Consider the following 20,631-nt stretch of genomic DNA (forward strand, 5'->3'; position numbering starts at 1 on the left):
TCATGGTAATTCAGGAGTAAGTCATGACTCAAACTGCTTGAGAATAAGTCTCAATTAAATTACACAGTTCTTAGGTCTGTAACAAATGTTTTATATTCAATTTATTGCAATTAGTGTTTGTTTTGTTTTTTATCAGTAACCTCATTGTGTAGTTTGTAACTACGTTTTTAAAAAGTGCTCTGTAAGTAAGAGAGAGAGTACACTTTATTTGTGTGACACTTTTAAACACAGTAGTTATCAGAGAGAGAGAGAAAATAAAAGCAGAAAAAAAGATCTGATTAAATGACAATGTAGAAATATTAACATTATTATTTGTATTATTACTGCCTAAAGCAATCGTTTGCTAATTTGCCAGTAATATCAAATTATCTGACTTTTCCTGAAATATAAATCTTAAGTCAAACATACAATGAGCAGCTGATTGCTGTCTTTTGGAAAGCATACATGCTCCATCTAGTGGCACTTGTTGGCTGCGCAGAGCAGATCCAGATGTTGGCTCTAACGTGGGGCCTGTTAGGGCAAGAAGTAGCTGAATAGTTTTATAAAACTAGAATCAGATCCATCATTCAACTGCACTGACGAAATATCTCTGGTCTCAGCAGGATTGGAGAAGAATAGTTACTCATTCTGGCAGGAAATTTGATGACTGAAGCTGCACTTTTCGTTTTACTTGTTCACATGAGGTGAACACACATTGCTCAGTCGAAAAGTTTTTCTGTAATAAATAGTTTCAAAGGGATAAAATGTTTCCCAGGCAAAGAGTAATTAAGTTTTGTTTGTTCCTGTGTTTGTGTGTGGTAGAGAGATGGAAGGGGGGGGGCGTTATCAGTCAGTTTCAATCAGTGTTTTGCATTGCTCATGTTTCGCAACCCTGGACACAGTTGAGTGTTGGACTCTCTCCCAGAGTTTTAGAAGCCAATAATCCTTACACAAAGTTTAAACTTGTCACGTGCTTCTTATCCTGACTTAGTTTGTAAAATCATCTGACCATAAAGGAGATGAAGAGGGGATGTCAGGTCTTGGTTTTATGTTCTCATTTGTTACTCAAGAAAAAGATAATGAATTTGATTTTCCCCAGGAAAACATGTTTTCCAGTAAATCTGTGTCATCTTTAAGAGTAGTTTCCAGGAAGTGGTTTCCTTTAACTGCATAAATAGAAGTTGAGTGAAAAAGTGGATGAATTAGTTTGTAATTCAGAAAAGTTGTGCAACTGCACTTAATGTTTTAACAACTCTCAGGTGTGTATGGAGCTGAAATGCTTAGGTGAACAATTAGACAGAAAATTAATCTGTAAGTTTTGAGTTTAAATAATTGATTAAGCAAAGCTGCCAAAGACTCTTTGATTCCAGCTTCTCAAAGGTGAAGATTTGCTGCTTTTGGCTGTTTTATATCATTGTAAATTAAACATTTTGGAGTTTTTGACTATTGATCAAACAAAACAAACACAACAAAGACGTCACCTTGGGCTCACAGACATTGTGATGTGGAAATTTTCACTATTTTTTTTCATCTTATAGACCCAAAGATTAAAGTCTCCCTCCACTTAAAAATGTGTGCTTCTTGTTGCTTTCTCGTGAATGTTTGATCTTCACGGTGCAGAATGTCGTATGTGAAGAATTTGACAAGAAGGTTGTTCACATTCATCTGCTAAAGAGGGAACGTTGCTGTGTAGTCACCTGAAATCTGAGTTTAACACATGTACATGTGAGAGTGTGAGAAAACTTGTGACCGGAAGTAAAACTAGATTCTGGATTTTCCCATGAAGATGTGAGGGGGTGGGGGTACTATTTTTTTGGAGGCCTGTATAAATACGACCATTGCAAGACAGATTCAAAGCAGATGCTGAAAATGAATCTCTATTTTTTTATTTATACTTAATTTTCAAATCTGGCTTCACCCAGTGGCCTTTTCTCCTTTGTTTCTTGCATCACTTTTGCAGTCCCGCCGGTGCTTTATATTCATTTTCATTTTTGATCATCACTAAAACAGCATATTCATTTATTTATGCATAAGTTAGCACACATGGTTTTGCTTTCCCTGTGAGTTCTGGGATGCAGCTGTCACAACAGAGACCAATATCTGTGGTTCAAGCTATTTTTTCCCCCTTTTTTTAATTCAGCATGTTTCCTTGTTCTCAGGAGGCAGACCACTATGTGAGACCCTCACAGGGTCTAATTTGGGTGAAGCGACCCTTTAAAGCAAAGTCACTTCAGCGTCTAACCAAGCTGGTTCTTTGGCTAAATTTTTCACATGGACACGTACACTTCAAGCTCCACTACAACTTTGATGTTTGAACACTGTGGAGGAATATTCAGCCCAGATCTAAAGCTCTTAAGTGTGTCACTGCTGGGCCTGAAGGCCTTAACAGATCTTTTAATGTGGCTGTGTGAAATAAAATCAACATAGGAGGGTCACTGTTTGATGTACTGGAAATGGCAGAGAATTTAAAGAGACTCTGGCAGCAGCATTTGACTGTTTGCCTCATTAAGAATCCTGAGACAGACACCTAAAATGCACTTTTGTCTCCTGTACAGCCGCTGCCACAGCCACCTAACTTATAAATTCTGTATGACTTGGGCTGCATTATAAAATAAGATCAGCACGAGCAGCCTTCCTCCCCTGCAGCTCAGTTATGTCTGAATGATGATAATAATGATGATGCAGCGCTATCTACTGCCCCCTGCGGGCTCTTAGCGGGTACTGGCGATGCAATGGAGTAAAACCCCTCTAATCTCCTTACTGCAGACAGCAGCCTTGTGTGCATACATACAGGCATAGGTACTGGCATGCACGAATCCAAAATAAGGTAAATAAGACTGTAGACGCATTTAGTTTTGGTATGAAACAAAATGAACACAGCATGTGTTGATGCAGCTTGTGTTTTGCCTCCACTCACTGAAATAAGACCATAATAATACATGTCTCAAGCTGACATATATTTATATAAATAAACTTATTATATTTTATTATTATATAATGGGCTGTTGCAGCTGAGCGCATCACTTACCACACTTAATGTTGATGGAAACAAAAAAAAAGAAGCATGACATTAGAAACCGAAGCTGTGAAAATAGCATGATGCGTCTGTCAGGCTCACACATGCGTCTTTACGCACGGCACTGCACGCCCACTCTGGGTGATGTGTTAAGGCGGATTGGCTGCTAAAGATACCAGCGCCTGTGTGCGCGCTGTGGTTGGCTGCGGCTCTCTTGGCCATTACGTTATGCTTACTCCACACACACAGGCAGTTGGAGAGAGGGAAGACGTAATGGTTTGATTCCCTGTGCACTTGCAATGGTCGTCGTCCTGACATTACTCGGCAAATTCCTCAAACGGGAGGTGCAATGAAGGTATGTGATTCCATCTGCAATTCGGATTCATTTTTACGACGCCGATTTCTCGTGTTTCGCGCATGATGCTGCACCGAGAGGCAGGAAATACCTCCATCCTAATGTTAATTCGTTTTTTGTTTGTGAGCACTTAGTTGTAATTATATCAACAGGCTTGCATTTTAATGCTACACTGACTCTTTAATTTTAAGTTGTCACCGCGAATCCACTTGCCGCTGCTGGTCCTGCTCTGTCTGATGTTCATTTTCTTGGCGAGGGTGCAAGCCAGGGGATGCTTTCCCTGCATCCCCGGCCGTTGTGACAAACAGTAGGTACAGTGTGTAGCCTTTTAATGAGCCTGCTTTGACCCCAGTATGATAGTTCAGTGGACTAAAGCCGCCGGAGCGACGTCCATTCATCGTCAGGCTTTAATCCCCTCTAATGAGATAGAGACTGCGGTCAGTGAGTGAGTGCGGGGATGTTTGGGAGACGTCTCGGTGTCCAGAGAGAGAGAGAGAGAGAGGAGGAGAGGAGAGGAGAGGAGAGAGGATCACCTCTCAGGTCCAAGCTGTGCTGAGGTTCACCGGTGTCTCCTTCCTCTCAGACGGAGTGTGTATGTGCACCGTAGCAGAGACAGGCTGCAGCACAGGGAGGAAAGGTGATGTTGTCGTCTGGCAGCTCGAGCTCAGGACTGATGATGATGAAGATGATGGCGATGATGTCATTGGTGCTCTGGTGGCGGCAGGTGTGTGGCGACAGTCACGGTGAAAGGTTAGGCTGGACTGCCACTATTCATCCACCACCACCATCATCATTAGTGCTGTGTATGTACATTATGAAGAATAACGTTTGAGGCACCTGACACTTCATCACCTGTTATTGCAGCTGCACTGTTAGTGATTGGATGAGTCCTAGTCGTGCATCACTGAGGACTTTAAAAGGTGAAAGGCCTAATTTTAGAAATAAAACTCTCTTATTGCTTAGAGCTGCAGAGTAAACACACGCATTTACTCGAATACTTTGTGTTGATGTGCAGGTACTGATCCTTAGTATTTATTTCATTTCACATTTCATGGTGGAATATTGTGATTTGTGTGACAGAGCAGAGGGTTCCCCCAAGCACCAGCTGCAAGCGAAAGAGCTGGGGGCTGGACTCTGGCTGGTCCGATACCTATTATTATTATTATTATTATTATTTAGTTACATTAACCAAATCCCCTTTTCATATGCACTGTATGTTTTGGAGTAATGCTAATCTTCTGTTTAGGTTTTCAGTCAGCAGTGGGCATTTTAGGAAGAAAATACTGTTGTGTGGTATTTTAACTTTAAAACACACACACATGCAGTATTTGAGATTTGCAGATTACTTCTGAAAAATTAAAGTATTTCTGCAGCTGATTACTTAAGGTTACTTAAGGTTACTTAAAATTTTCTGCTGCTCAAACGCAACACAAAGTGGCTTTGCTGTTGCACAATGCAACAATAATGTAAGACTGAGCATACCCATTCTGCACAATGAATACCTGTGTCAAGTTTTGCATGCAGTAGGTCAAGTATGTCAGTACTGTTTATTACAATATTATGGAAGACGAGAGTAGAGAGGTATTAACTCAGTGCAGTTAATTTACAGAAGGCACATCATCATCACTGTGTCCCAGGAAGACAAAATTGACTTTTTTTTATTGACTAATCTGCTTTAAATTGAAAAGCAGCTTTTCTGCCCCTGCGGACCAGACGGCGTTAGCTGAATTGAGTAAGCATACATCTCGAAATGGCCACACAGTATATGTTATCAATGCCGTTTTAATCAGGGATAGACCTGTGACTTGATTTATGATATTTCAAAATCCATGTTTGATTTTTATATACTTTCCATTCAAAATCCTCTTACCATTTAATTTTCCCTGTCGTCAGTAAGCACATACTTTACATGACGGTTGCAAACACTCACAAATCTCTGCTGAAATTATAAGATGTAACACTGATTTAGCCCAGTGGCTCATACTTTATTCCAAATGAGACTAAGCTCACTGCTTCGGGCTGATTTCTAAAGTGGATGAAGAAGTCTAAAGCTATAAAGAGAGTCCAGAGGGCACAGCAGATTTCTGGTGGTGGTTGTAAAACAGTCCAGTTATGCTTTAATATTGCAGGACAATCTCCGCATCAGTCAATATCTGTTTGTATTGCTGCACCAAAAATATTCTCCAGGCTAAATCCTTCTCAAGTCATCCTCTGCTTTTGGAGTAAACTGTGCAAATCTGTTATTTTGCAGACACAAATCCAAACTTAGCTGGTAGCCTTAGCTTGAGTTTTATGTGCATATCTCTCCAGACCTCAGCGGATTTGACGTCTGCAGGCTCCAGCAGACATCGCTGGATCATGTACATCTAGTGCATGATTGAGTAATGTCTAATTTAAATGAAATATTACATTTAGACTTATCATTTAAGGCAAATGACGAAAGGCAGTAAACGCATCAGTTTATTTTCTGTCAATATTACTCTTCAGTCTTAACAGTCAGGCAGCTGAACTCACTTTTCACTGTGAGTGACATTTCCAGTTGATGCCAGAGAAAAGCAGGCGCGAGGTTCAACCGACAGAAAGAGGAAATGAAATGTGAGAGAGAGACGGTTGATGATGGAAAGATAGTGAACGATGTGCACAGTTGTTTACACTGCAAGCATCGTAATACTGCAAGTTTTATATATATCTGTGTATCGGTTGCTGTATCGTGCTTGCAAATGCATAGACCACCATACACACTTGTGGCTATCCCCTTAAAAAACCTCCATCGATTTTAGCTTTGCATTCCAATGACTCAAGATGGATAGATGGATAGTAACAAAAGGATCAAAATCGATGCAGCAGAACCAGAGATGTCATCACTTGAGGCAATTTATCAGGCTCTCGACAACTTATTTTGCATATTTAGTAGCGTATTGGGATTTAATTGACTTTTACATGAATGCGTTAATCACATCAGTCGACTTTCTCTGGGTATGTTTGGAATTGTTATTTATATCTTGCGTGAAAGTGAAGTTTTGAGCAGTAAATAAATCAGCGGATGCACAGAAGGGCGTGATAAGTCACCTGATGTTGCTCAAAGGAAGGTATAAAAAAAAAAGTGTTATCTCTCCGTTTCAGACTCGTTTCAGTTTTAGTGAAACACTCCGTCTCCACATGCCCCATTTAGGCTCTATCTATGGTTCCCCTCCCTTATGGTTACACTTGTCTGTGTCAATACAGTTTTTGAGGTTTGATCCTCAAAAGCCACTTTTATGAGGTCAGATTACTTTTCGTCCACAACTCGAAGCCTGAACATTGCTGATTTCCGTCCCCTGTGCATCTTTCTATTTAAATCTGTGCCACAGTTACTTTTTGCTGCGTTCCCCTCTTGGTGGCTTTGGGTTTGTTTGTTTGTTTGTACACACACTGAGTCTGGATGGTTTGTTGGTCATATTCCAGGAGCAGTGTGAGAAATGTTGCAAGTATTGGACTAAGACCTGACCAGAGGTGACTGAAATGACAAAATAAAGTATATAGTGCTTAGTGTTTTCCAGAGGTATAGTTTAAGTGATCAGACAGTAGAGAAATATAAATGATACAGCCAAAAAAAAAAAAAACTGCTTTGTGTGATGTTTGCTCTTGTCACTTGTTTGTTCGGGACTCCCTGCCTCCAGAGCTTACAGTGTGCTAATTGAAGTGACAGAGGGATCTCGTGCTGCTGGCTCAAAGCCAGATAAGACTGATTTCATGAGCCGACTGCAGCGGGTCCTCCTCCTGGAGAATGCAGTAAATATCACTTTTAGTGGCTTCACTCCCTCATGAGGAGGGCTGTATCTAACCCGGGAGACTTTTTTAGCAGCTGAACACCAGGTCAAGTTTAAGCCTCAGGCGAATAATTCAAGTTGTTATGCATCATGGGTTTATTGTGTGCAGAAAGCTAGGGGAGTATATCATGACAACGTGAGCTGCTTTTGGCAGATTTAACTGAGGAGAAGACACATAAAACTAAAAAGAGCCAATCGATTAATATAAAAATTAATTGACAGCAGTTTTAATAAGTGGTGAAACATTCTTTGTCTTTTATTAAGCAGAACTACCAAACATTCACTGCTTCCAGCTGCTCAAATTTGAGGATTTTAAAGATGACATGTTATAGACTAAAGGATGGGTCACAATCAAAATTTTAGTTTGGCAATAGACAGATGAACAAAAAAACTACTAAATGAATGAAATTCATTAATGATTCAAACTTTGCAAACCCCTCCTGACTGTCTCACTCCAGCGAGGGCAGACCTGCCTCCTCCTCGCCATGACTCCACATATAGTGCCTCGGTCCTAAGATTACATAACGAATCCCTAAGCAGATGGGTGAGGTCAGATCACACGGTGTTTGTGACAAGTCGGAGCAGAGTGCTGCCTTAAGAAGAGATGTGGCAGGACCCTGTGAATTCCATTGTTTTCCTCATAGAGCCGGGAACCACAGAGGGCTTACATTATGCTCATGTCAGCTATTGATTCTGCAGGCTGGGGAACAACAGAAGACATATTCTCTCCTCGCTGTCCTCCCCCTCCCTCCTCCTCTCATCAGTATGCTCCAAGGAGCCGTGGATCCCATCACGCCATCTTTGCTCCCTGTCTCTGGCCCATCTTGTGGTCAGCAAACACATCCAACTGATCCTTTCCGCGTGGGCTCTGGCTTTAACTTTACAAGCCGTGTACGCAAACTTAAATCTAGTTTACACGGTTTCCTCAGGACATACACAAGCGAAATAACATCTGCATCTTCCCAGTTTGACCCTCACATGATATTTGTTGTGTGGCTCCGACTCCTCACACATCCTCTGCTTCTGTGTGGCTCATTTGTTTATCAGATTGCAGGAAATAATGCAGTGACTGAGAAATTTAACCCGCTCAGTCTCTTTGGAGAACGTCATTAATAGGAGCTTTTAGAGTCTACTTCAGTCTAATTATCTCTAACCTCAAAGACTCTTAAAGAGCACTCTCAATAATGCTATGCCCGGTGTCTCTTCCCCTCCTCCCTCTTCCTCATTCATCCTCTCTCTTGTTTTTTTCTCTTAACCCTGTACCAAGGGAGACTATCTCCTCAAGCCATTTTGGGTACTATGGCTGGACGATACAGTATGGTTCAAATCTGTGTTGTGATAGTAATTAGAATATTTCTCTTACAGCTTCCCCCTTAAATTTCAAAATTCTATTACAGTTTCAGTTGGATTCATTTTCTAAAAGTCCACTAAACGGTGTCCTCTGAATGCCAAACCACCAAAATCCAGCTGGGACAAGGTCTTAGTTGATAAAAATGTTAAAGTGTTCATCTGAATCACCTTCAGTTTTTACCACACACTCACAACATTTAAGGTTTGCAACCAATAGCAAATGATTTGACCTTTGACTTTTTGGCCTTGGATTTTGCCTCTCAGGCAATAAACAAGCTGCCCTACTTTGTTGGTGGAGGTTGTTGAGACTGTAGACGGTATTTTTTTTGTATGCAGGTCTGTATCAGGGAAATTAAGGGTGATTCTTGGGTTTATTGTATATTTATTATTATGGAAATCCAAATCCACTGAATGTTATTATAAAGGAGCAATGTGTAGGATTTAGAGGGATCTATTGGCAGAAATATTCATAATCATGTTTGCATTAGTGTATAATCACCTGAAACTAAGACACCTTGTGTTTTCAAGAGCTTAGATTGAGCCCTTTATATCTACACGGGAAAGATCCCAAAGTTGGTGCATATGTAACTTAGAAAAGGTTTCAAAAAGATCTTAAATGAGAGCAAACTGAAGTTGTGTATGTTGGCTCATATTTATTTCATAACATTTACTAATGATTTTAGAGATATAATCTGTGTTGTCTCTCAGTTTTTTTTTTTTTAAGTGTTTCTGTGCATGTACTCCAAAGGCGGGGGCATCGTCCATGTGGGCGTCATGCTGTGGGTTGCTGAACGAGGTGATGGGCACCGGCACGGTGCGGGCTCAGCAGCCAGGGTTCGGAGCAGGGGCGGGGCCCTTCCGCTTCGCCCCCAGCGCTGGGTACTCCACCTACCCCCCCACCAGCTCAGGGAGCGCTGGACAGCTGTGCAAGGCCTGCGGACTGGCCTTCTCTGTCTTCAGACGCAAGGTAAACAAGGGTTGTGTGAGTGAAAGGCGGACCAGATGCTTACAAAGACCCGCTAAGTAAAAAGTGTTTCATGCAGTCAAATAAGACGGTGGTTTGGGACAACAGGAGAGATTTCCTATTCACAGAACATAACTACTGACCACTTTCCAAAGCAGACTACATGTTCAGGCTGACTGCCGGCTGCTTGCTTTCTCCCCCTCAATGTCAACTTGCAGAGACTGGGAAACTGCTTGAGTAATCCCTGACATTCCACATTTAGTCAGCATTTTTTTTTCTTTTTTCTTTTTTTTGTTAGAATTATGTAATCATCGCGTGCAGTTGTGAGAGGGACTCCTCATTCATGGTTAATTCAGGGAAACACTGACATCCATAATTACTGAGTCACTTGCTGAGGCCTTTTTAATGTCAAAGCATAGTATAGATCTGATTCACACTGAAATGACATTTCTCATCTTTCGGTGTGAAGCAAACATACTACATCATCCATCCATATTATATTCAATCCATATTAGACCAAACACAATCCTTTTCACAACACATTAAAACCACAGCATTAAAACCACCTGCATATTGTTGTGCAGTTCTCCCCTGAGCCGCCCAAACAGCTCTGACTTGTCAAAGTATCAAGATGTTAGTATCAGATCCTTTAAGTCCTGTAAGTTGCAGCAAGGCGGGCCTGCATGGATCCAAATTGTTTTTCCAGCACATCCCACAGATGCTGGATCTGATTGAGATCTGGGGAATTTGGAGGCCGAGTCAACAGCAACAGTGTGAGATCTCTGACCGGTCTCCAGCTACACAGCTACGTCCTATTTAAGCACTAACTAAAAATAAAATAACCGGAACAAGCAGCCATTAATAGAACTGAATAGAGCAGTCGGTAAATAAAGCACAGTCTCTACTAAGGTCAAGGTCACAACCAGGTATGGAATGATTATGTACAGTACAGCAGCGTTTGTATAATATAACAAATATTTTAAAAAGCAAACAAAAATTTGTGTTGCAGAACATAGTTTTTTTAAATTTCCTATTAAGTTTCCATAAAGTAGTTAAAACAGTAAAATGCTGCTTATACATTTTTTTACTTCAGTGGGATTTCAGTGGGATAAGGGCAAACATGTCATGGGGTATTTTCACTGTGGTGTACTGGTACTTTTCTTAAGAATCTGAACTTTGCCTCCGCCACTGCTTAAAACTCAGTCAGTGTTGTAAACGGGATACAGCTTATAGTTAATGTGTAAAAAAAAAATGCAAAACCACTGGCACGGTCCTTTAAGAGCATACACCATACAAACTCATACTGATATTTCCAGGGTCTCTGCACAGCTGCATATGTCACAGTTTAATGGCAGAGTGTATCTGTCTGGCAGTCAGACGCACTGGGACGGTGATGAAAGCACTGCTTCCTCCACGCTCCCTGCTTCAGATCGCTCTATCGTCATCCACACACCAGTCGCCTTTCTGGCGGCGGGGTCGACTCCCTGGATACGCACATTTATGTGTGAGCGTGATATTTTCGTAGTATGAAAAAAGACGTGTCGGGGGATTAACAGCACATGATTGAAGAAAAGTATCTGTTGCGGTGGAAATGTGCTTCTGGTGGACCAGAGCATATTTGTGCACTAGCGATAAGAAAATGTTTACTGCCGTGGCCGACCTGCTTTCCTGCCCATTTGAAGTGTCAATCTACTCAGCTGCTCTGTATCAGGAGACAGTATTAAGCCTGTAAAATGTCAAAAATCACCAGGAGCTATAGACAGTTTATTTCTCTTTATTCTTTCGTGGAAAATGATTGAGCACACAAGATATGAGCTGCTGTTACAGCTGGAAATTTGTTGGTTTATAGTTTCCCTTTTTTTTTTTTTGGTCACATTTCCCAGGGTCTTCAAAGTGTTTGGGTTTTTTTTTTCAACCAACAGCACAAAACCCCAAAATGTTAAGTTTATAATGATAGGAAACAGCAAAAAGCAGCAAATCCTCACAAGTGAGAAGGTGGTTCATGAATTACTTTAACCATTGTTGATTCATTTTCTGCCAATCAGCTGGGCTAATCAATCACTCAGCTCATCAGTTCATCTTTGATATCAAATATGTGAACATTCTTCACACATGTAAAACAAAAACCTCAGTTACTCAGTGAGTTTTAATTACAGTTTGCTAAGAATAGTTAAATCAGACATTATCATTTTGTGAAATGATAAAATACAACTGAAAGTTAATAAATGATAATATTGGATTATTGCTCAGTCCTAATCAACAATGTCTCGTAAGTTAAACCATGGACTGATGAATTATTCTGGTTCATATTAAAAACAACGTTAGCAGAAACTGCAGGGAGCTCACTTCCATTTTCCTAAGCTCATATCAGTTAATTCCTGTCAGCACATGGTTAATTTATTCATCAAAAGTGACACAGAGGATAAATAGTTTAATATCCTGACAGAAGTCAGACGTCAGGGCCTACTTAGAAATAATGAAAAATACAGTTTCTTAAATGATGGTGCTGAAAATGAAATTGCTCTAAAGATGAGTTTGGTTGCTTCAGTCAGAAGAAAATGAATAACTGATCACATCACATCTGTCTGTCTTTGAATTTCTTCTTCCCCTCCCCGACCCCTCAGCACATCTGCTGTGATTGTAAGAAGAGTTTCTGCGCCCTGTGCTCGGTGCTGCAGGAGAACCTGCGCTGCTGCACTACCTGCCACCTGCTGCGTGGCACGGCCTTCCAGCGGCCCCGGCTCATGCAGCTCCGAGTGAAGGACCTGCGGCAGTACCTGCTGCTGCGCAACATCCCCACAGACACATGCAGGGAGAAAGAGGACCTGGTGGACCTGGTGCTCTGTCATCAGGGGGCGAGGGAGACCCAGAGAACGGTGGTGGAAGAGGATGAGGAGGAAGATGAGGAGGACGCACACGAGGAAGAGGAGGAAGAGGAGGAGGAGGAGGAAGATGAAGGGGGAGATGATACAGACAGTCTGCACTCGCTCCCCCACTCGCGCGCCGCCTCGCCCCCCTCTGCCACTCGCTCCACCTCTGAACAGTCGGTCCTCTCCGCCTCTCAGGGAGACGTGCTCAGCCCAAGTGACAGCTCAGGGACCACCAGCCAGGTCTGACAGTGTGTGCATGTGTTAAAATCACACGGCTGATGTTCAGTGTGTGTCTGCATGCAAAACTAACACTGTGTGCTATGCAGCCACAAACACGCGTTCACTCATTCACTATTTCCATATGCCATACTTCTTTCACATCTGTCCTCATTCTATCCAACATAATTATTTCAAAGGTGAAATCAACTTATTTACAAGTTTCAGTCTGACTGTTTTAAGTCAGGAGAAGGCTTCTTCCTTTCAGCTCCTCGACAAACAAACGCCCTCTCGTGCATATCTTTAGATGTCATTTAGCTTATTTCATTCTCTTCATCTCCTGCTTTATTCTTTCCTTTTTTGTGTCTTTTTGTTGTTTTTTTTTTTTTTTTTTTTTGGTCCTGTGGTGATTTGTTCTGAATGAATTGTGCTACCCTGAAAATCTAGTACATTTGTAGATTTGCTTTCCCTCCACTGACATTGAAAGAGCTCAGCACTACTGGCTGATCTACTGTCCATGTGACAGCTGGAAACATCTGTGTGTGTATGTGTGTGTGTGTGTGTGTACATGCATGCATGCGTGCGCACAGAGCTCTGAGACCAACCAGCAACGCAGCTTAAGCCCTTTGCCTTTTTTAGGTCTGTTACATAGGCTGAGTCCGTTATGTAACAGCCACACAGGTTGAGAACTCCCCACAGCGTCACAGCTGCAACTAAACACAACTACACCACAGAAACGCCACAGTACATCCACCCTCTCATACTCACATAGATAATCTCTCTGTATGATTCTATCCTTCTCTTAGTTTATGGCACAAAAAACCTTTAAGGTTCTTGGGGTTTAATTATTCTTTCAACCAAATGTAAATTTCTGTATATACGCTGCAAAAAAATACCTTTACAGACAAGTAAATCATTTTGTAACCTCAGGTCACTCGTATTAAATGAACTTGACTTGATGGTAGTTATTGAAACATAAATTAGAAGAATTAGTCAGAATTAGGGCAGTAATTGGCATTAGGTCCAAATAGATTTTAAATCCATCTTTTTAGTCCTATCCGGATTAATGAACAAACGATTAGATGTTGGTGTGGATTCAGGTATTTTTAAAAGCATTTTTAAAGCAATTTTTTTCTTATTAACTATTACAATGATAAGAAAAAAATCTGGCACATGTAACCAATCTTTATTGTTAATCATCATTTGTATTTTGATGAAACATTTCTGAACAAGTTCTCTTATCAAAACAACAAATTTAGCAGCCTTGACAGCAGTGTGTGCTCTCTGAGTGCTTTCCAGTACTTTCATGTGTATGAAATGGCTTCATAAAATCTAACATCAAGTCAAAGAAGCTTTGCTCCACAGAGCTTTGGCACTTTGCTTGTTTTTTTTGTCTCTGAGGAGTCGAGTCTGAGGGAAAGCATGATGTCTGGGCGAGCGCAGGCATTTAGCACCGCAACTCTGACAGATACGTTGCTAACACACCTTCTTTTGAGAAGGACGGTGATCTGCTGGAATGTGTTGAAGCACAGAGGGACAGAAACAGACAGCAGGATGAACACTTTTAAGAGACTATATCTTCTTCTCAAAGCACAGAAATGTTTGAGATTATACAGAGTTCTGCACTCGTACCAAACAGTACCAGTTATTCCAGTTATTCTCCTTTCTTCCAGCAAATTCCTGACCTCCACCTTCAAAGAGAATAATTAACTGCTGAGTTAAGAGCAGCTGACTCAGTGTTTAAATATCTCCATTTAAATTAGATCACAGATAGCTGTGAAGTCTTTTTTTTTTTAATCATGCCATCAATAATCATACTGAACTAGAAGAATTTCTAAATTATAGTCAAGCATTTTATGATAGTGTTGAGAAATGATGATTAACAGATCTCGAGGTTTTACTTTAATATGCATTTTTCCTTACTGAATAGAAAGTGATCTTCTTGTTAATGAGACAAAGAGATTAACTGTGTTTCCACTTCAGCTGCTTCAGAGCTGGAATTAGGTTTGGTGTCAGTTCTTTTAAACTACAAAACTCAAGGTCACATCTTTACACATCATGAGAGTTTAGGGCTCATGCTGTGAGCATACTGGTCAAACAGCATATGCTTTCAGTGTCTGAATAGTTGTGAGAGTTTAAAGTAACTTAAATTGACTTCAGTATGTGGATTTCCACTCACACAGGAGCATGAGGATACCCCAACAGCGTCCCTCTTGAACCTGGAGACCACTGAAAATATCATAGAGGTGTGATGGTTGTTTCTTTTGTCTTTTTTTCCCACACACATCTACAGAACTGAACAAACAGTCTTTAAAAGAGAGAACAATCCTGCTACACATTCAGTGACCTCAGCTCTGTTTCCCCACATGAACTGTAGGTCAGTCCGGCAACACAGAGGAGGATCAGGGCCTCGTTGTCTGATCTGGACAATGAAGAGGCGATAGAAAACCTCTCCGTCCGCCAGCTGAAAGAGATTCTTGCCAGGAACTTTGTCAATTACTCTGGCTGCTGCGAGAAGTGGGAGCTCCTGGAGCGAGTGCATCGACTCTACAGAGAAAATGAGCAGAACAGGAAATCCAGTACGTGTTTAAGACGTTACTTTTTTTGTCTTTGTGTCTATAAGTATATAGTTGTTGATCTCCAGTGTTCTGTAAGCTAAAAAAACCCTTTTCTCCTCTTTTTTTCTTTTTGTTTTAGTGGAAAATGTGAGCATAACTGCAGGTAACTGTGCTTTTGATTATCATATTCGTAGCTGTGACATATGACACTGCCTTTTAATACTTTAATACTTAACACCTGCTTCAGCCTTGTTTTTTTTATATTATAAAGGGCAAATTCACTGTTTTATAAACTAATAGATTTTCTTTATTACTGCCCATTCTTATCTATAAAGTGGTTGCGTATCCTCCACCTCTCTGCCACAGTGGAGTTGGAGGTAAGATGTTTTTATAAAAAGCCACTTCACACCACCTTCTGCATCTCCCCCATCAACAGTAGGGCTGAACGATTTTAGGAAAATTAATGACAGAAAGTTACATCATACCATTAAAAAATTAAATGTTTTTAAGAAACATGCATGTGCGTTCTATGACGTTCTTGACCAATGGCAGTTATTTTTCTCTTTTCGCTAAACTTTTCACCGGAACTTCTTCGTCATGCAAATGCCTGTGGTGATTTTTCAGGTGTCGGTATAAATTGGTTGTGTTTCCGCTACATGTTGCAAATTTAGCGCGACAAGGTTTTGCACAGCACCAGTTTCTGTTGAAAGTCTGCAGCCTCAAACCCGACGCGCTGCTTTTCTTGGGGATTAAATGCCTTAACTCCGCGTCTGGTCCAGCTGAAGCCATTTCAGTAATTAAGGAGCAGGTGGAGCAGGTTACATTGATTGCGTTAGCCTGACCTGTCACATGATCGCGTTGTCTGAAATCGCAGTTTCGATCAGAAAATAATAAATCGTTCAGCCCTAATCAACAGATACTGTACACTGCACCTATCATTTGACAGCCATAAACAGTAAAGGCATGCTGCAGCCAGTTTTACACACTTGATCCTTTATATCATCCTGTATATTATCATATTATGGTCACTTGAGTCATTATCTCGCGTCTTATTCAGAGTCTCCATGTTCTGTCACTCATGGTACTTTTCCAAAGTGCATCATCTCATTTTATTCTGAAGGGCAGCCTCTCATTCAGTCATTAAAGCACTCTCCAAGAGCTTTTACCTCTTGATGAGTCATCATAATACTTCAGTGGCAGCATGTCTCCATCAGGTGTAATTACATTGTCAAGCTTCCTAGGGGCTCTCTTGTTGGTACGAAGGGCTTGAGGATCATATTAGCTGCTTAATAGTCAGACGTGTAGACCTGCAGCACTGTTGGCTTTTTAACGATTTGAGCAGCATGAGGCAGATTTAAGCTGTGTGAGCTGATCATGCATCTGTCAGATACAATAACTCCTATAAACCAGTGCATTTGTGGCACTTGTGGTTAGTTTTCTATGGTTTATTTAAAATTACGGGTCAAACCAAGCAGTTTCCAACCACAGAGTCTGGTTTCAGTGGTCAGAAGTTATAGGAGCAGTCAGAAACCAATTTAATGGTGTTAGTAAAAGGTCCTCACCAACATGTCCACCATGTAGCTTTTCTGTAGCTTTCAGCCATATCACATGATCTTCATCAGGAGATGGAGTTGCCCCAGTAGTTTACACATTGTTGTGTTCAGTTTTCCATTTTTTTCTGAGCACTTCAGTGACTTCTTTTCCATGTTGGCTGAGGTTCAGTTTAATGCTGTTATTTCTGATAGATTGCGGATTGAAATTACTTGTTTTATTACATTGGATATCTGCAACTGCTGTGACTCAGTTGCTGTTTGTTTGTTTTTCTGATGACTACCTTAGTAGATCTGAACAAAACATCTAGCAAAGCAGTTTTGCGTAACAAATATGAGATTTATTAGGTTTGGGCAATGCTGACAAAACGTTTTGTCAAACAGATTTGGACACTTAATGACTGTTATAACCTACTGGAGGGTAGGGATTTAGAAGAGAGAATTTACCGCTCATGGCAAAACAGAGGTGAATGATGTGGTTATGTTGATTATTCCAGGACTGCATGGAGCTTAAGTTTGTGCACCATCATCACAACATCACTGAACTCCTGACAGTTTGTTAATGAGCCTTGCAGAGAACCATTGCTAATGAAACTTCATATAACTTTACATTTCCATCCACAGATGGTGTCAAAGCTCAGCTGGCGGCTGATGAAAACTTGTGCCGCATCTGCATGGACGCCATCATCGACTGCGTGCTCCTAGAATGTGGTCACATGGTGACCTGCACCAAATGCGGAAAGCGGATGAGCGAGTGCCCCATCTGCAGGCAGTACGTGGTGCGGGCGGTGCACGTCTTCAAGTCTTAAAACTCTGAGCGTGTGCGCGTTGGAGCGGCCCTCAGGCGTCCACGTGGCCCGAGCCCTGAATTTATCACTGAGGATGAACTGCTGTGCATGACGTCTCACAGGGCCTAATGCTGCAGCAGGCGCGAGCAACTTTCCGGTCTTTGAAACCAGACTGTTGCCTCTGGCCTACTACGGTTTGCCCCCCCCCCCCCCCCCCTTTTACTAACTCATGTTCCAGCCCTACTTCTCCTCCCTGGTGGACCGTCATCAGCTGCACCGGGACACTCACTCTTCCTCTCTTTGGTCTGTTAAACACACAGCAGAACCCCCCTGCCATCACTTTCTACTCTCCATTCTCTGTTTAGATTTTACTCACAGGAGAGGAGAGGAGGTGGTCCCGTGGATACTTGAAATGGATCGGGTTGGTCTGCATGGTGAAGAGAGGGAGAAGTGTGGTGTGGTGAAAAATATAAGATCCCAGGGTTAGAGTCAATATGGTTTACACAGTCATGCCACATGACACCGTGTTATCTCCTTCAGTGTTCTTTAGGATGTGCAATATCAGAAAAAAAGAGACTTACACATGTTTTTAGAAAATATCTATTCGTTAATCCGAACACCACACGCACCGAGTCATCTCGTCACACACACAGGAGGGTATAAGGTGCCAAACATCATGCCTTTGATTGATATTTGGGTTAGGATTTCACAATATATGCATCTCATAACCAGCAAGCTTGGTGTGATAGTTTACTCTTTTTTTCTGTTTTCTCAAATGAACTTTAAGAAATAAAAAGTGTGTACATGTAAACCTTTCAACACTTTACTTGTGTGAATGTGTTTTGCCATTTTTCCTCCTTGAAAATGAAGCGCCCAGATAGTAAAACCGCTGCTTGGTCACGTCACGTGCCACACTACATTCCCGTTACTGAGCGTGAAAGTTCATTTTTGACCTTTGAAACAGCAGTATGACAAAAAAAAAAAAATCTAAACTCAAGGCCCACTTACTAACTTTTTCCGGGTTTTAACCACACTTCATGGTCTCAGCAGATTGTTTCCTCACTTGTCATAAAGATGGTTCAGCTAACATCAGGTGGTCATTTACAGTATGAGACCCTGAGGAAGACGATGAGATGCAGCAGCAGTTTTTTTTTTTTTTTAAAGCTAGTAATTGAACCTTGAGTGAAGATACTATTTTTAACTATATTTGAATGACTCATTCCTTTTTAATTTTAAATAACTTCCACCAAGCAAAACCATCAATTTTACAGGTCTAACAAGTGTCTTGTTTGATTGTGTTGTCCATTAATGTCAAATCTTAGGTAGGTAACAGGTGCTACTTCCTCTTTTCTGAGTGTAACATCAACAAACCCTTTTGTCATGTTGTCAAGGCGTCCTTCCAAACATCCAATCACATAGTGAGAGGTAGAAGAAGCCTGGTTTACTTTAACCTGTTATGCAAATGAAACACTTTGTTTTCTTGTCATGAGATCCAGTTAACTCAGATGTCACTAAAATATTCGTGTGTACAGTATGCCTGTGGTATGTTTAAAAAAATAATAATAAAAAAAAGCTGAATTACTGTTAAGTGAATCGCATAGATAGTTTATATTGTTGTTTACTGATAAGTTATTAAATGTATATTTTTTCATGTACTGGGGAGATGACATGATTTAAAATTCTAATCAATGCGAAGGTTTAAAAATAAAAATATGCTGTTTTACAGAATGTATTTCTGCTGGTTTTGGTCAGAAGAGTTCCTCAGTCCTCTGAGCGCGTCAGTCTCTCACCATTAAAGTTGCGTCATGGTCTTGCTTTCTAGCACTTTCTGTTGTCGTCTGCTTCAGATCTAAAACCAACACTGACACCATGCACTGTAACAAACACTGTAACTCTGTAAGTCTGTTTGTTGATGCTGCTGTTTCTCAAAGATGTCATTCATGGGCAGCTACGGTATTATCAGAGTAGGAGGGTATCATGAGCACTCATAATCCTGGATCTTTATATTTTGGAATGTTGAACCTTTTTATTTTGGTAAACAAGAGAAAATGATTTATTAGATTCAATAAAATGCAGTACTACAAACCAGAACATAAAACCCTGCTCTTCATTTTGTAATGGGTCATACATTCAGATTGATTTTGTTTACTTTTAGCCAACACGCTGGCTGGTATGTTGTAGATCTTCACTTGCCAAATAATGATACAAATCAAACAGGGCTGAAATCTTAAGGATTTAAGAAAAAAAAAGCCAAAGGACCAAAATCACACACAGTTCAGTATTTAAAATGGATTTAATATCTCAAAGGTTGACTTAACTTTTCCTAGACGCTTTACATGTACATTATGTACATAAAACATTTACAGTAATGTACTAAAATATTTCATGGAGACATGGTTGTCTAAGAAAAACAAACAAACAAATACAATTTAAATGTAAACCCATCAACTGAACTGTATCAATTGCTATTCAAAAGGTACACAAAAAACTTTAAAACACTTTGTTTTAAAAAAGTTCAGTTTGAAGATCAAGAAAAATGCAAACTTACTGAATCGTTACACTGCAGAGTCTGAAATGTATTAGACAAGTTCCAATAGCAAAATTTGTGGTTTCTGTATCACTTTGAATATTATGAAGACAAATACAGGCGCACAGTAAGAACAATACTTCTGAAAATGCTACGGAGAGATGCCATAGGTTGCAATGTTCTTTAACACAAAAGTCAAAACATATTAAAAACTTTTCAGAAACAGTTTTAAAGAAAAGAAAGATGTCTGTTTCAGTGAAATCTATTACTAAGAATAAAGAATAAACAAAATCCATTTTCACAAATCTTTCAGGAAAGATGTTTTTGCAGCATCTTCAAGTTTAGCATTGAGTGTGAATCTCATTCTGTATTTATTATATTTGGCCCTAAAACAGAATTTCTCAACATTGTGGTCAGAAAGACATGGATTTGCTGGACTGATATAATAACATTTACTTGATATGTTTTAAATAAAAGATAAGGTCATCCCTTGCCTCTAGAAATATAATACATCACTATGGTATACTTTTATATTTATATATATTTAGGATACACAGTATAAAAAGGGGTCATGGAGGAAAAAAGTAGGAAAACAATCCTTTTATCATTTGGCGTTTTGCTTGTTTGATTACACCATCTCATCTAAAAG

The 20,631-nt window shown here is 40.4% G+C and overlaps 1 protein-coding gene across 1 annotated transcript; it reads left to right on the forward strand.

Annotated features, from left to right (window-relative positions):
- Positions 1 to 3,290: 3,290 nt before the first annotated feature.
- Positions 3,291 to 19,525, forward strand: rnf34b (ring finger protein 34b). Its single transcript, XM_041058592.1, has 8 exons — positions 3,291 to 3,350; positions 9,258 to 9,476; positions 12,098 to 12,583; positions 14,743 to 14,805; positions 14,937 to 15,138; positions 15,257 to 15,280; positions 15,453 to 15,494; positions 17,292 to 19,525. Exons 1-8 carry the CDS (start codon positions 3,345 to 3,347, stop codon positions 17,474 to 17,476), a joined length of 1,227 nt encoding a protein of 408 aa, XP_040914526.1. The 5' UTR covers positions 3,291 to 3,344; the 3' UTR covers positions 17,477 to 19,525.
- Positions 19,526 to 20,631: the final 1,106 nt, after the last annotated feature.

This window comes from Toxotes jaculatrix, chromosome 16 (genome assembly GCF_017976425.1).
Source record: "Toxotes jaculatrix isolate fToxJac2 chromosome 16, fToxJac2.pri, whole genome shotgun sequence".
Classification (NCBI taxonomy): domain Eukaryota; kingdom Metazoa; phylum Chordata; class Actinopteri; family Toxotidae; genus Toxotes; species Toxotes jaculatrix.